Genomic DNA, 14757 nt, shown 5'->3' with positions numbered 1-14757 from the left:
AACCCACCCATGAAGGTGAACAAATGGAGGGGCTTCTAGACACAAATTACTCAGATGGTGGAAAAGGTAACCAAAATAATTTTTCTTCCTTGTAATTATAGCCTCTTTGCTCTCAATGTTGATGCAGTATTCTTGTCAGATCATGAGTAAAAATGGTCCTATTTCCTTCTTGCCAATTTTAGGCAAGGTTGTTAATGGAGATATTCTACTTTCCATCTCTCCCAACAAACTACTCCCTGGGTAATGCTAACAATTCATTCAACCTCCGTTATGTCCACTCTCTCCTCCATTAGACTTTGCCCACTTACTCTTATTTTGGAAAGACTTTGCTATCCATGGCTGCTAACATAAAGGATTACTTTTCCCAAGTCTATTTATATTTTCAATTGGTATTTAAAGCCTTAAAGTTATAGAAGGGACTCTAATAATGGCACTTTCAGCATCATCTAGTGGGTGGAAGAGAGGGGGTAGGTCGATGAAAAGGAGACAGAACACTGGTGTCTTCCCAGCTATCTTAATACTTGGATCTAAATATTACTCCTTATACATGTGGTCCAGTCTGTTATGCTCATGTATTCAATAAACACTTAATAAGCACCTGCCAGGTGTCAAACATTATGTTAGCTCCTCGTTCCACAGAGAGGAGGATTTGGACTTAGAGCTGATAGGGATGACTTTAAAATATAGTCCTCTTCAACAGGTAAATACGATTTTTTAAAGCGCCATAGAAATGGAGGCAGTCCATGTTCATGCATGTTCAAGCAGACGAGTGCCCACGCGCATACACACACACACACACACACACACACACACACACACTGGAACAATCAGAATACCTCCATCTTGAAAATACCCTAATTGCTGTGGAGAGTTGGGTGGAAGACTGTATCTGTCTAATCCTGGAGAAAGTTGGACACACGCTTCTGATACCAGCCTAGTCATCCACACAGAGTTAAAGTCAGGAGAAGGTACATTTAATCTTAGAAAGATAGCCCAGATGGCACATACCCTCTGGGCCTATGGCATTCTTCATGTGATTGGAGAACTCTGACCACACATGAGAGGAAAAGTGGCTCCCTGACGACTGTTTGGGAAAGCCTCAACTCTTAACCAGCAGCCGCCTCTCAGAGACATATATGTAGTGACCAAGACTAGAAACATAATTTCTGTTTGTCCCAGCGAAAATGCTATGGTGTTCTGAACACATGGATATCGATACAGACCAAGAGCCCACCAGAGGACACCCTAAAATGTGCAGGGTACACTCATCTGTACACAATAAGAACTGTGAATTAAAGATTTAAATTACTAACCACGGAACCTTCTAGAAGGTGCTTAGGAAAACAACGCACTCTTATGTCCCTACCAAACCCATTTTTCCCTTCTGTGTACATCTCATACCTACTTTCTGAATGAGAGATGGCTTTCCCCCAGCATCATACCAAAATAGGAGATGCACCTCCATTCATCTCTCACTTTTAAGATGAAAATCTGATTTTGGCTCTTTAACACGAGATGAAGAGAGTGAGTCATCTCAGGCCACTGTCCATTGGCCCTCTCTGTTGTTTTAATTAGCATCAGTCTACACACACTCAGCTGTGGATGGTTCGCCCAAGAAACCCCTGGCTGTGCCTTGTAGGAGAGGTCTTGCGTGTCAGTCTGACAGTTGGCTGGTGGGAGATCAAAGCACTGCGTTTATCTGGAGCAAATGTAATAAAGTTTAGCCTAACAAGAGTTCTTGTCTTGGAGTCAGTATAAAGGTCATAGAGTAAATTAAGCTCATCTAATTTAACTGTGGTCAGTACTTTGAGGATGGGAAGTAACACCTTGTGTCCTATCCCTTCTGCTGCCCGGGAAGGACTGGGTTTAGTGGCTGCAAATCCCACAAGATCTTCAGCTGGTCCTGGGTGCTGACTTCTCAGCCCACCACCGCATGTGGATGTCATTACAACCCCAGAATGTGGTTAGACACTTAGGCTTGTTTTTAAGTGACAGTAAAAAAGCGGAACAGAAATGACATCAATTATCAGCCCATGGCAGTAGCTGTCCGCTGGGTCTGCCTATAGACTAACAAAGAGTCATGGGATATTTGAGCAGGATGTGGTGACCTCAGACACAGCCTGTTTGTTTTGCACATGTGGAAACAGAAAGGGCAGCCATCTTGCTCAATGCAAGCTGGTGGGTGATGAAGCTCAGAGGAAAAGCTCTGGACCCCCTATGCAAGGCCCTTATAGGCTGCCCATGCCAAAACCACTCGGCTTTTTCTGATCTGGGGAGAATGGAGTCAAACAGAAGGGGTTTGTATCCCTTGCCTGGGCAGTTAGGTCCGCCCAACTGGAGAATGGTGAGGTTAGTTGGAGATGTGGGACCAGGTGAAATGGATAGGAAAGAGGCTTCTCAGGATTCTAGGCACTGGATCTAGTTTTTTCTGGATCTAGCCTGTGACTCTATTTTACTGGCTGATGGCTTTTCTGGATGTCATGGAGAAGATGGCCCCAGTGGCTCTCCTCCTTTCTGGGTCAGAATGGGACACCAAGCCTGCCATTCAGATCAATATATGGGGCATCTTGGTGACCAGCAGAAGTATCCTGATCTGGCCTGCAGTCTGTATCCTTTAAGTGTCAAAGGAAGGCATTTTGTTGACTGAGAAATAAGCCACATCTGCAAATTATTGTCAGTTCCTGAAGGCAACACATTACTTCTTCTGTGTTACTTTGAAGAAGTAGAAGAAATATCGTTCTGAAACAGCATTCCCTTTCATTTCATAAGATAAGGTCACATCTTATAACAGTCTTCATCCCATCAGCAGACTTGAATGTCTGGCTCTGGTTCTTGAAACCTCTCCCTTTGAAACCAGAATCATCGATAACATGGTTTAGCTTCCACAGAGATTTGTTCCAAAGAAGTATCTGCAGGCTAGTCTCTCAAGACAGCATAAAATTGTGTGGACTAAACAGTGATTGGATTGATTAGCTAAGACTCAAGGTTGGGTAAAAAGGGGACCCAGGCAGGACCGACCAATGAAATGCTCTAATTGATTTTATGCATGCAGACTGACACACATACACTGGAGAGCATGCTATAATGAATCTGCATGCTGTGTGCATACAGATTTCACGGTGGATCCATTATACCACCCAGTCATTCCAGTTTCTTGCGCCCGGCAACCCGTGAGCCAATCCATCACCATGGTGTTTTAGGCTTGCGAGCTAGCCTGAAAGTGGCAGAGACCCTGAAGCCTGCAGTTGCATCCCATCCCCTTTGGGAGACATTGGCAGTGTGGCACGTGCACGTTCCGGTCACGCCATGGGACTCATTTCAGTGCACAGAGCCTTCTGGACCCTGAGCCTGACCATGGGGCTGGAGTTCCAAAGCCCTGCTTTCAATTACATTTAAGTGGATTTGACTAAAAGTTAGAACTGATGCTAATTGGTTTTCAAAACACTGGGTTTTGAATAAGCATTCTGGTCTTGCCCATGGACAACACCTCCCTTGGAACGTGCTGCTGGGTGGCAGGGTAGGCGTAGTGCCCCCTTACCTGGCCGGGCAGGGCTCCAGACCGCAGGACTTGAGGAGTCGCGGGGGACGGCGGCTGGTCACACACAGGTTCTCATCAGCAGGCTCCCTTGTCTGCTTGTTCAGGCAGCTCACCACAGCCTCCTGGACACCTGCACACGAATCACACTGTCAGGCCAGAGTGGGCGTGAGTGGGATTATGAAGTGTGGACAGGCAGCTGGTGGGAGGCCTCTGTGATGGTTAGACTCTGGCTGCATGTCAGAGATTGCAGCATGAACCCCGGAGCTTCCCATCTTGTCAGGCGTTGCTCCATCGGGGAGAAAGTACTCGTGAGCTATGGCATCTGTAAACATGCTCCTTGAGGAGGCCTACATCTGTCATGAGAGAACTTGCACCAGGACTCATGAAATGCTTTAGGAAAATGCCACTAAAGTTATATGGCTGCCAAAGCTGAGAAGTGATAATTTAATGCAGAAGGAGAGGAGGGTGAGAAAAAAAAAATGACCCAAGACCTTTATATGTTGTATTTTAAATCAAGCGGAGATGGTTATATTTGGAAGGGAGGCTAAGAGCTGAGTTTTAATATCTAATTTTCTGTAAATGGCTGTTCTCTTGGGGCCTTGCACTGGAGGCTCCAGTCTTCATTGGTTGCCTTTTAGATCTGGTTTGTTTCTTTAGTAACAGGGACAGCTTTGGAAATTGGGACAAAAAAAGAGAACTAGGAGCACAATGACTATATGCATGAAACACAATCTTTTCTACATCTGTGGGAAACGATGTTCTCACTGACACTTGCATGTCTCTGACACAGAGCTAGGAAAGCAGGAGTTTGAGCTGGGACAGGCACAGGGTTACTGGCAAGTCTTTCCAGGTGGTATGCAGGACCCCTTATGGAAATGTTCATGGAGCAAGGAAACATTTAGCTGGGTATAATAATGACCAGACATTTCATTCTGGGGCCCATAGTCATAAAAAGAGTTGAAGTCCATGGGTTGTACATTATGAGCCAGGTGCCAAATGCTGACAGCGTGACCCGCACCCTGCAATTCTCTCAACAACCCCATGAGGTAAGCACTATTTTTGTACTATTTGACAGATAAGGAAACTGGGGCTTAGGAAGGTGGAAAGACTTGCTAAGGTCATGAAGTTGATACATGGCAAGGCAGTGGCTTAGTGCTGGAGCTTTTAATGACAGCGCTCACACTTAAAAATCTTAAAAGGCTGCTTACATCTGCCGGAGATCTTTGGGAATAACCTAGACATCTGTCCGAGATCATTTCAGCAAAGTCAGTGTAAGGAAGAGGCGAGACGGCACAGTGTTGATAGTCTGCTTTCAGTCACACACAGCTGTGTAAAGATATGTGCATCTAAGTATATCTATCTGGAGCTAAATATTTTATGTGATTTTGGTAAAGTATGTGACAAGACACATAATTAGTTTTATATATAAATATACATTTTCTTGTTCTTATTTGTCTTACTTTATCAGTTAGTACCTAATAGAGTATGACTGCCATACACTTGTTAGCCCTGTTGCTTCTTTTCTCCCATCTACTCAATGCTTCTCCAAGGAGTTATTGCTCCAATCAATACCCTAATGCTTCCAGGTCACTCAGCAAGACTATAATTTAAAAAGTGACATTCTAAAGACTTTATTTATTCAGGAGAGGGGGGGGGGGCAGAAGCAGAGGGAGAAGTAGGCTGCCTGAGGAGCAGGAAGCCCAACACGGGGCTCGATCCTAGGGCCCTGTGATCAAGACCTGAGCCGAAGGCAGACTCTTAATGGACTGAGCCGCCCAGGTACCCTAAAAAGTGACATTTGAAAGCCAGAGTCTGAATCACCTTTCTTTCTTCCCAGATGTCTGACAAATAAAATATTTTAAAAAATCAGTCACAGTATTTACCTTGAGGCCATAAATGTAAATTTTCTTCTTTCTAAGTTTTTTTATGAGTTTCAAAGTTTAATTTAAATATATCATGGCCAGGTCAGGGTGGAGCATTTGCTATTTATACTAGACATTCAAGCTACCCCATCATATTCTGTAATGCTGGCAACAGGGTGTTGCTCTCTAGGTTGCAGCTGGGATGAGCCATCTGAAATTTATGGTATGATGATATAGCAAAACATTTCACAAGAAATTGTTGAAATCATCACTGATACTTCCCTCTGGAATAGTCTGGCATTGTTAAGGTAATGACGACAAGGTGCTGGATGAAGCGAACTCTTCCATCCAGAATCAAAAGCTGTGGTTTTATCAGAAATTAAGTTCTGGGGGCACCTGGGTGGCTGAGTCGTTAAGTGTCTGCCTTTGGGTCAGGTCATGGTCTCAGGGTCCTGGGATCCAGCCCTGAGTTGGGCTCTCTGGTCAGCAGGGAATCTGTTTCTCCCTCTCCCACTCCCCCCGCTTGTGTTCCTTCTCTCTCTCTCAAATAAATAAATAAAATCTTAAAAAAAAAAGAAATTAAGTTTTCGATTCATTTGCCTGCTGGGTAATATTCAAGAGATTATAGACATTGCTCTAAAATAGATTTTTTTTTCTGCTACTGAGCACTATGAAATGGAGTCGATGACATCAGCAGGAAGTGATCACAGCTCTTGTCATCTGCCCCATTGGAAAGTGCTTCAGGTGTGGGATGTGTGAGGGAGGTGCTCTGTTTCTATTTTGTGGGTCCCTAGTTCATAGCACTTAGGTCCTTCTAGACTGCACAGAACAAGTGTCGCAAGGGCTAAAGTTTCTAGAAGGACTTCAGTATAGTCCTCTCTTAGATATATGGAACACGAAGTTTTATTATCCCAAACGAGTAAATCCTAGCTCAAGAGAAAAATCACCTCCGAGGTGGTTCAGTGCCAAGATTAAGTGGCCTTCGAGAGTTACTAAATTCGAATCTAACATATTATAAAACAAAACACTAGGCCTCTGACACCGTGTTAAATGGCCATTGCCATAGCGGCCAGTTGCCTAGGCATTCTTAGGCGGGGCCTGGGGTGCTGAGGGAAGCTAAGGACAGAGTTCTGTCATAAGTAAGGAGTATCTGGGACCAGCCCTGTGGTCAACACACAATACATTTTTGTGGCATGATGAACAAAATGCCTCAAGGGCAGGGCATTCTAAGCATAGGACGCCTTGGGGAAGGCGCACGGAGGGAGGGAGCTAGGGAGTGTGGGAGTATGAGAAGTTGCAAGAGGGAGGGTGTGTGGAGACCTCACCTGTGAGGTCAAAGCATAGTTGGCCCAGTGGAGTGGGGCCAGGATGTGAGAAGTTAGCTCATCGAGTGCATATTCTTTCCAAACAGGCTAGGATTTGCACTTAGGAGGACATTTTAAACCAACACAGAACACATGTTTAAGTACCGTACTTCACGATTTTTGAGTTTTCCTTTCTTGACAGAATCAAAGGAGAGAGGACTCATAAGGAAGGGGAGCGGCAGGTAAAGCCTTCACCTTTCACTCTTGCTGAAGTGGTTTCAAGTTTTCCCTCAGCTCATTTTAATGCTGATTTTACCATCGAGGAGTTCAATATAATAAAGCTGTTCAGGTTCAAAGCCACTGTCCTTGACCACAACTATGAGCTCACGTATGGGAAATTCAAATATAACAAGGAGATGATAATGGGACGCGGGACACATATCCAAGCAGGTTAGGCTCAATCTTCCACAAAATGGGATTTGTGGTGTTTATATCTGCCAGAACAGCATGATTGTTCCATGATATTTGATGACAGCTTGGGGAAACACAGCCACCAACTGCAGCCTAAATTACTAACTAGTTCCTTCTGGTTGCTACCTCTGCTAGGTGAAAGGTTACTTCTGTGTCTATCCAGTTTCTGCTACGGAGATAGGGAAGACAGTGAAATGAGCTCGACCAGCCTTACGACCCAAAATTGATTTAAAAATCTCTCTGTTAATCCTGCATGGTTTCAGCAAGAATGATCAGAAATATATATAACCTCGTGGGTTAGATTTTGGTGAAAGATCAAAGTTGATAATACAATGTTACTGCCAAACACTGACTTCAAAAATATACATATCCCATGGAGCAAAATGATTTTTTAGTGCATATGGGCATCATATGGGCCAGATAACCCAAACGTATTTTCACCACTTTGGAATTTTCAACTCTAACATTTTAGGTGTAAATATATTACCTTGGCACAGTTACATAAGTGTAGGTAAGTGTGCAAAGTTGTTGACAGTTAAAGACATAAGACATTTCAGTAACTTTACCCTGCCTTGGATATAAAGGATGTACAATTTATGTTATACAAAAACACTCAGTTCCTACAGGCCGAGATCAATTGTGTATCAACCATCTAAATCTTATATGCGAATCAGTTATCTTCTGAAAACATTTGAAATTAAAAACATTCCGCAGGCTCTCTACACTTTTGAGTTTTATACCCCTGGTTGATCGGCAGAATGGTTAGAATCTTAAAGATAAAGGTATCTGGATATTTATTATTCCATGACTGTGTCTAGTTTTTCCATTTGCTTGTAAAATTCCAGGCTTGACTTGTAACTGAGAACCATAACTGAGAGACCACAAGTCAAAAATTTTTTCCAAAGCACAGGCATTTTAGACCAGAGATAATGATCGTTCCATTCAGGTGATCATGGAAATTGGGGATAAAAGTACACCACCTGAACTCCTGAGTCACTCGTTTTATTGGAAAGAAGCCACTGTGGGCATTCAGCTGTGGTCCTTCCACCTGATTTCTCGGTTCCTGCCCAGGTTCGGGAATTCTTGAAGCTTTATTGAACACTTCTCCCTTTGTGACCATGGAAGAAAAGATGTCCTCAGTGTGTGTGGAGAACCCCTTAAGAACAAAGATTAGCCGAGTTCCAGGAAACTCTTCCAGAATCAGATGGAAAATTTTAGGTTTTAAAAATAATAGGTCCCTCCATTAAAACACTTAAGAATTTCACGGTTTGAAATTGAAAGAAGTAGAAACAAACAAGAACCTCAAGGTCAAAACTACTAAATGCTTGCTCAAAGATCTGATGGAGAAGATGGATTCTTTGCTAGTACGTACTTGTTCCACTATTCATTCCTTTTCAAGTGCATGTGAACATTTTGGGCCCAAGTACTTGTGCATTCTCAATAATGACAAAAGGCCTTTTTAAAAGACTTTCCAAAATGTCACGGTTTACAAAACAGTTTTGGAAAATAATTTTGATATTTTTTTATACCGGTTGAGAAACTTTGCTGGCAATGCAGAATCTTAACATGCCAAAAGGGTTTTACTGATAGCCAGTGAGAGGGGTCTGGCAGGAAATTATCCAGCATTTCCTCACCTATCAGAATCTCTCTTGGGAGTAGATGTGGGAGGCAGTGGTATTATGAAATGATGTATTTTCTAAAGTGTAAGAAAGATTGTAACCATGAAGAATTCATTGCTGACTTAAATGCCTTCCTCTCCCCCTCCAACCCCAAGTCTCATTATGACACCTGAAATAAAGAATCACTGAATCTATTATCATTGATGAATACCCCTAAAGACCAGGTTGATACACATTTAACATCCGTTAAATAATATTCGTAAGGGGCAAGCTTCAGGAATTCTCTAAGTGCCTAAGAAGTGTGCTGTGCTGATTCCAGACAGAGAAAGAGATCAATAGCAGCCTAATCCCAGGGGTCATTCACTAGCTGTGTGTGGTTTCAAGTCACTCAGCTTCTTTGGATCTTTGTTTTCTCATCTGTAAAATGGCAGAGGGGTCAGCCTTTAAAGTCCTTTCTGGTCCCAGGTAACCAAGGTGTTAAGTGGGTTTCTATACCCTTTTCCCTTTGTAAAGAGATACTGCTTCGGGAAATCAGCCGAATCCCTCAGGGAACTCTACCCCGTTCTGGGGAAGAGCAGAATGTTTTGTCCTCTTGGGCCTTGGTCCATACCACAGGCACTGAAGCAAGGACACAGATAAATAACACTGAGTGCTGAGAGCCTTGCCAGGTCAGTGTCAACCGAGTCTCTCAGTCAGATACACTGGGATATATTGCAAAACATCAGAATGACAACTGAAAGCAAAAGCGTGAGCTGTGCTGGCCACTCGCATTGGACAGTCTGAACGCCGCTCAGGCCCGAAGAGAACTACATCTGTGTTTCATTCAGTGCGCCTTACATTTACAAGCCCCCCCCTCCATCCTTCCTGGACTAGAAGCGGTCACGTGACACAGTCTCTCGCAGGGAGAGCAGAGAAAGGGAAAAGACAAGAAGATGGTGGGGCTCTGGGCCAGAGGCCCCCTCCTTACCTCCTCCGCATGACTCGGAGCACGTGGTGAAGCCTTCGTATTCCCAGTCATACAGCTCGTCCAAATCCTGCAGGACCCCAAACAGGCCGTCCGTCTCTTCGGGGTTCAACTCGGGAGCATCCCCCTGACACGGTCCCGCATAACAGGCACGCTGGGATGCCGGCTTGGGCCCTTCACATTCGTCAGCAGGCAAGTCAGCCACCGACTGAGAGAAAGACAGCAGCACCTGGCACCTCACGGTTCGCACCTGGGTCCCCACACCGCAGGTGACTGTGCAGGCCGACCAGGATTCGGGGATGAACCTGCAGCCGGCAAGCAAACAAGAGGATAGGATGAGAAGCCCCAGGCGGGGGAGCCAGGGGACTGCGGAGCCCAGCATCCCACCTGTCACCCCGGCCCAGCGCTGTCCCAGGATGGGCTCAGGGCTCTGCTGCCCTGTCTTGCGATGGGTGCTTTGGTTTAGTTCATGAGCTCATTTGCCACCGTTTCTGGATTGGTTTTTTGGTGTCAGATGAACTCCCAGCTGGAAGACATTCCAGCTACAGACCACCTGCTTTCTCCCTGCTTCGCACCCACAGTGATACTAGCTAGCTCTTCAGAGCAGGGACTCGGCGCTTCCTCCTCTCTCTCTCTCTCTAAATCCCAGCACTTGTGCCTTCTGCAAGACGCTGGCTATTCTTACAGCAGACTAATACTGATCCTAAAAAGTATCACAAAATAAGCCCTTGGAGATATTTAAAGAGGGTTTTTTTTTTTTCTTTTTCTTTTTTTTTTTTTTTTCTGATCTGGATCTCATATTCTGTAACTTTCTTTTGCTTTTCGGCTCAATGTGCTTCCCAAGATTTATTTATATATAGAAAGGAGTTCTTTTTTGTAAGTTTCCAAGAATGGAGCAAAGTCTTGTTCCTCACACATTCTTTGAATTAGTGTGGACTACAATTCTTTTTATATCATAGAGAAAAGCCATGCTGCAAATTTAAATCCACAGACGTGGCACAGTAAACAAGAGATTCTGCATTCGTACAAGTTTGGTCGACAGCCCTCCTCTCCCCCAACCCCTCAGAGAAGCCACTCTAGTGAGAATTTGGTTTTTCTCTGAGTTCCTCTATAATGTGGGACAGTACCCAAGTTCCCTAAAAAGACTCCCTCTCACTAATCAACACTGGCCATGACTGCAAAGACCTTGAGAGGTATCTAGGGAAAAATGTCCAGAGGGAACTATGAACATTTTCAAGTTAGTATAATAATCTGGAAAAAAGTACTTTGGAATAAAAAGTTTTTATTTTTCCACGATCCTACTGCTTTCTCACAGAGTCGTGCTGTGGAGGTATGCAAACCTGGTCTCCTAACCTTGATTTTGGCAGAAAACGAAAGGACCGATAAGAAGATAATAGCATTAAATCCTAGCAAGTGCAAATGTTTCAGATCTAGTTTAGGGAAATAGAAGTTCTAGCCCAAAACTGATCCAAGTTTTCAAATTGGAAGGATCATAACAAAGATGTTTCCTGGGCTTGAGCCTGGGCTGTGCCTGGAGCTGGCCAGGAGAGCCAGACTCCCCCGACCCCCAAAAGCTCACGCTGAGGCATGCATGAAGAGCCATCCCCTAGGAGAGAATGAAGGTCACATACAAACTTGTCTGGAAGGTGGATGAGGGAGGAAGAGCCATCCAGAATTATTCCCAAGAAATTCTTATCACAATGTCACCTCCCTCTCCTGTCTTTGAATGCTTGATCTATCTTCTGGCACCCAGAGAACTTGGGTGGGGGGAAACAGTACCCTAAAAAATTAAAAAGTCTCCTTCTCTTTAAACATTGTTACCTGTAGGAGCTTTTTATAAATATAAAACCCAACTCTGCCATCAAACTAATTATAACCTTCTCATTTACACATTCACATATATCTGTATGGCTCCTGGAATAAGAATTATGACAAATACACAAGCACTGGATGTTACAACCCACGTGTAGACAAAGAAAAATGCAAACTAAACAATTTTGTATGTAAGAAAAACCAAAAAAGCCAATGAACGGTCTGCCAACCTTGACAATAGTGTGTGAATAATGTTTCTTATTTAGTAATGTGGTGCTGAATTTTATTTTTAAATTAAAAAAATGACAAGATCTCAAAAAGCATTGCACCCTATTAGCTTTTCCTATGCTGGAAGAATTAATGTTCTGTCACCTCTAACAGCCATCTTCAGAGACCATAACAACACAACAAGGATCATCCAGCGTTTTCTGTAAAGGGCCAGATAGAAAATATTTTAGAGTCTGTGGGCCCTGTTTGTGGGTCTTTGTTGTTGCAATAATTCAACTCTGCCAACAAGCTGTGAACACAGTTATAGACAATATGTAAGCAAATGGCTGTGTTCCAATAAAACTTTATTTATAAAAGCCGAAGGGAGGATGGTAGTAGAAATGTCTGAATTTAGCCTGTCAGCTGTAGTTTCCCAACTCCTGCTATAGGAACTTTAGCGGAGATACCAAACACACCAAGATTCATAAATGATCTTCAAACTCATTTTAAGTCTTAGTTCCCATCTTTTCCACATATAGAAGTTTCTAAGAATGACAAGCAGTTAAATTGATACACGTTTAATCTTCCAAAGTGAGTCCCAGATGAAATCTGGAATATAAATGATTCACAAACCAAACCCTCTGCTCTTGTTGCCTATCATGTCCCCCACTTTGCGTTTGGTCTCATTTCAGGACCAGGAATATATACCAAAAGCACACGAAGTAGAAAGGGCACATTACTGAAGCCTCAGGAACTCATTGCAATGCTTGAACCTTGTTTATCTTGAAGCATCATTTCAAGGAAAATAAATTGTGGGTGTGTGGAGGGGGGCATACACATGGGCATTTGTCTATTTTTTTTTTTTTTTTAATCTGGACCTTTAGGGTTAATAGCAAAAACAATAAACATCTATTTTATGTCTCCCAAGCGAGAGTCTTATCAAATGTCAAATAGCCTTTCTGGCTTATCTCCCAACCCACTATCCTTAGGTCTTTGTCAAGTTCACACCAATTAAAAATGATTTGGCTTTTAAGCGGTGCTGTCTTCTGGCAGTCATCTTAATTTCTCCAGTGCATGCACAGTATGATATAATATATTCTCTCTTGTTGAAGGCAGGAGATCATATTTCAAAAGAAAAATATCTAATAGAGAAAATGGCCAAGTGAATAATAACTGTTTTTCATACGAACCTCTCCCCCACATCCCTAGATCTCCCAACTCTGTGTTTACTATCTGGAGCTTTCTGGCCACAAGTAGAAAGAAGCAAGGTCAAGTAGAGGGCAGGCAAATGAGCTTGGAGGTCTCCGTGTAAGGCTTAGAAAACTCGGTTTGCCTGGTACTTGCTGAGCAGAATCCTTCAAGTGGGACCTTTAAAATGGAGTCAGTAGGGTTTTGTGTTTTTTTTTTTTTTAATCATTTTGATGTACAAATATTTCATGAAAAAGCTCTTACTATTCAAGTTTAATTTGGGTGCTTTTAAAGTTCTTTTTGTGAGCAGCACTGTTGGGGGATGAATGCAGAATGACTGGATAAATGAGTTCTTTCAGAGAAGGGCTTGAACTCGAGAGGAGACCAATAGCATTTCTGCATGGAGTCTTCCCATCCCCAGGAAATTAAAAAAGAAACCTGGTAAATAGATGATTTATGTTTCTGTCTGGTCTTCAATTTGCAAGCTTAATTGCTCATTTCATGAACAAAAAGCTTATCCTTTCATTGGAATTATTACCATAGTCCCTTTTATGAAACAGAAAGCAGTGATAATCAAATTCACTTGTAAAATCCCAACCTGGTTTAGTTTATATGTGGCTATTATGAAGTCAGAAGCAGGGACCAAAATAATAATAACAATTGCTTTATTAATACAGTGCTAAACAGAAACCACTCACTCTTGGCTAATTAATCTCATGTCACTGCAGATCTTAGCCAGAGTTCGGCTCCACTGTTATGCACACATGGTCTATAACTAAGTTGTTTTTTGTTTTCTTTTAAGTGGGCTCCATGCCCAGTGTGGGGCTTGAACTCACAACCCCGAGATCAAGAGTCGCGTGCTCTCCTGATGGAGCCAGCCAGCCTCCCCTATTTATCTTTTCTCCTCTTACTTTCCTCTCCTTTCTCCTCTACATGTTTATTTTTTTAAATTAGTTTTTAAAAATTAACATATAATGTATTATTTGTTTCAGGGGTACAGGTCTGTGATTCATCGGTCTTGCACAATTCACAGCACTTGCCATAGCACATACCCTCCCCAGTGTCCATCACCCAGCAATCTCATCCCTCTCCCCCCCTCCCCTCAAAAAAATCATTGGTATTATTCAAAATAAGAATAATTTTATAGGGGTGTTATTGTAATGCTCCTACCAGCCTCAACTCAGTCTCTAGTTTCAAAACGCAAACTTAAACTTATAGGAAATCACATGAGAAATACTTAGGGGCACCTGGGTGGCTCAGTGGGTTAAACGTCTGCCTTCGGCTCAGGTCACATTCCCAGAGTCCCAGGATCAAGCCTTGTATTGTGCTTTCTGCTCAGTGGGGAGTCTGCTTCTCCCTCTGACCTTCCTCCCTCTCATGCTTTCTCTCTCTTTCTCAAATAAATAAAATCTTTTAAAAAATACTTAATTTTGGCTTAGTTTTTGATATTATATTTCAGCTAGATATCTAATGGGCTTTGCAGATTTCCACATCCTCTTTCTTTTATGAGAGTCATGGCAGGATCTCAGGGTGAGAAGAGAGGAGGGAATGAACTAAATAGTGGAGGAAAAATGATAAAAGCTTTAACACAGACCTAAGAGGTTAGTGGGTGCCCTGTCAAGCCTCCTTCCTAGTTACTGCAATCTTGTATTGACTGTGAACTATTTTACACTCTGCAAATTATAGAAAATGGAAAATGCAAATCATTCTTGCCCACAGAATTGCAGATTAATTGTGTCTAGTGGAATGCAATTGCTGTCTTGTGGACAGATCCATTTTGCATCCACTTGTC

At 42.9% G+C, this 14757-nt stretch overlaps 1 protein-coding gene across 2 annotated transcripts in view; it reads right to left on the bottom strand.

The window, feature by feature from the left end:
• Positions 1–14757, bottom strand: part of LOC309846444 (ADAMTS-like protein 1) — a 393439-nt gene that overhangs the window by 186917 nt on the left and 191765 nt on the right. For both annotated transcript variants that reach the window (XM_082695353.1, XM_082695354.1), the window contains 2 exons: positions 9762–10063; positions 3539–3668 (listed from right to left, as the gene is read on the bottom strand). In XM_082695353.1, coding sequence (XP_082551479.1) covers positions 3539–3668; positions 9762–10063 — 432 coding nt within the window. The remainder of the gene's footprint in view (positions 1–3538; positions 3669–9761; positions 10064–14757) is intronic.

This window comes from Mustela nivalis (genome assembly GCF_964662115.1).
Source record: "Mustela nivalis genome assembly, chromosome: 13".
NCBI lineage: Eukaryota > Metazoa > Chordata > Mammalia > Carnivora > Mustelidae > Mustela > Mustela nivalis.
Note: the sequence above shows the minus strand (reverse complement) of the source record. Positions and strands in the feature narration are given on the sequence as shown.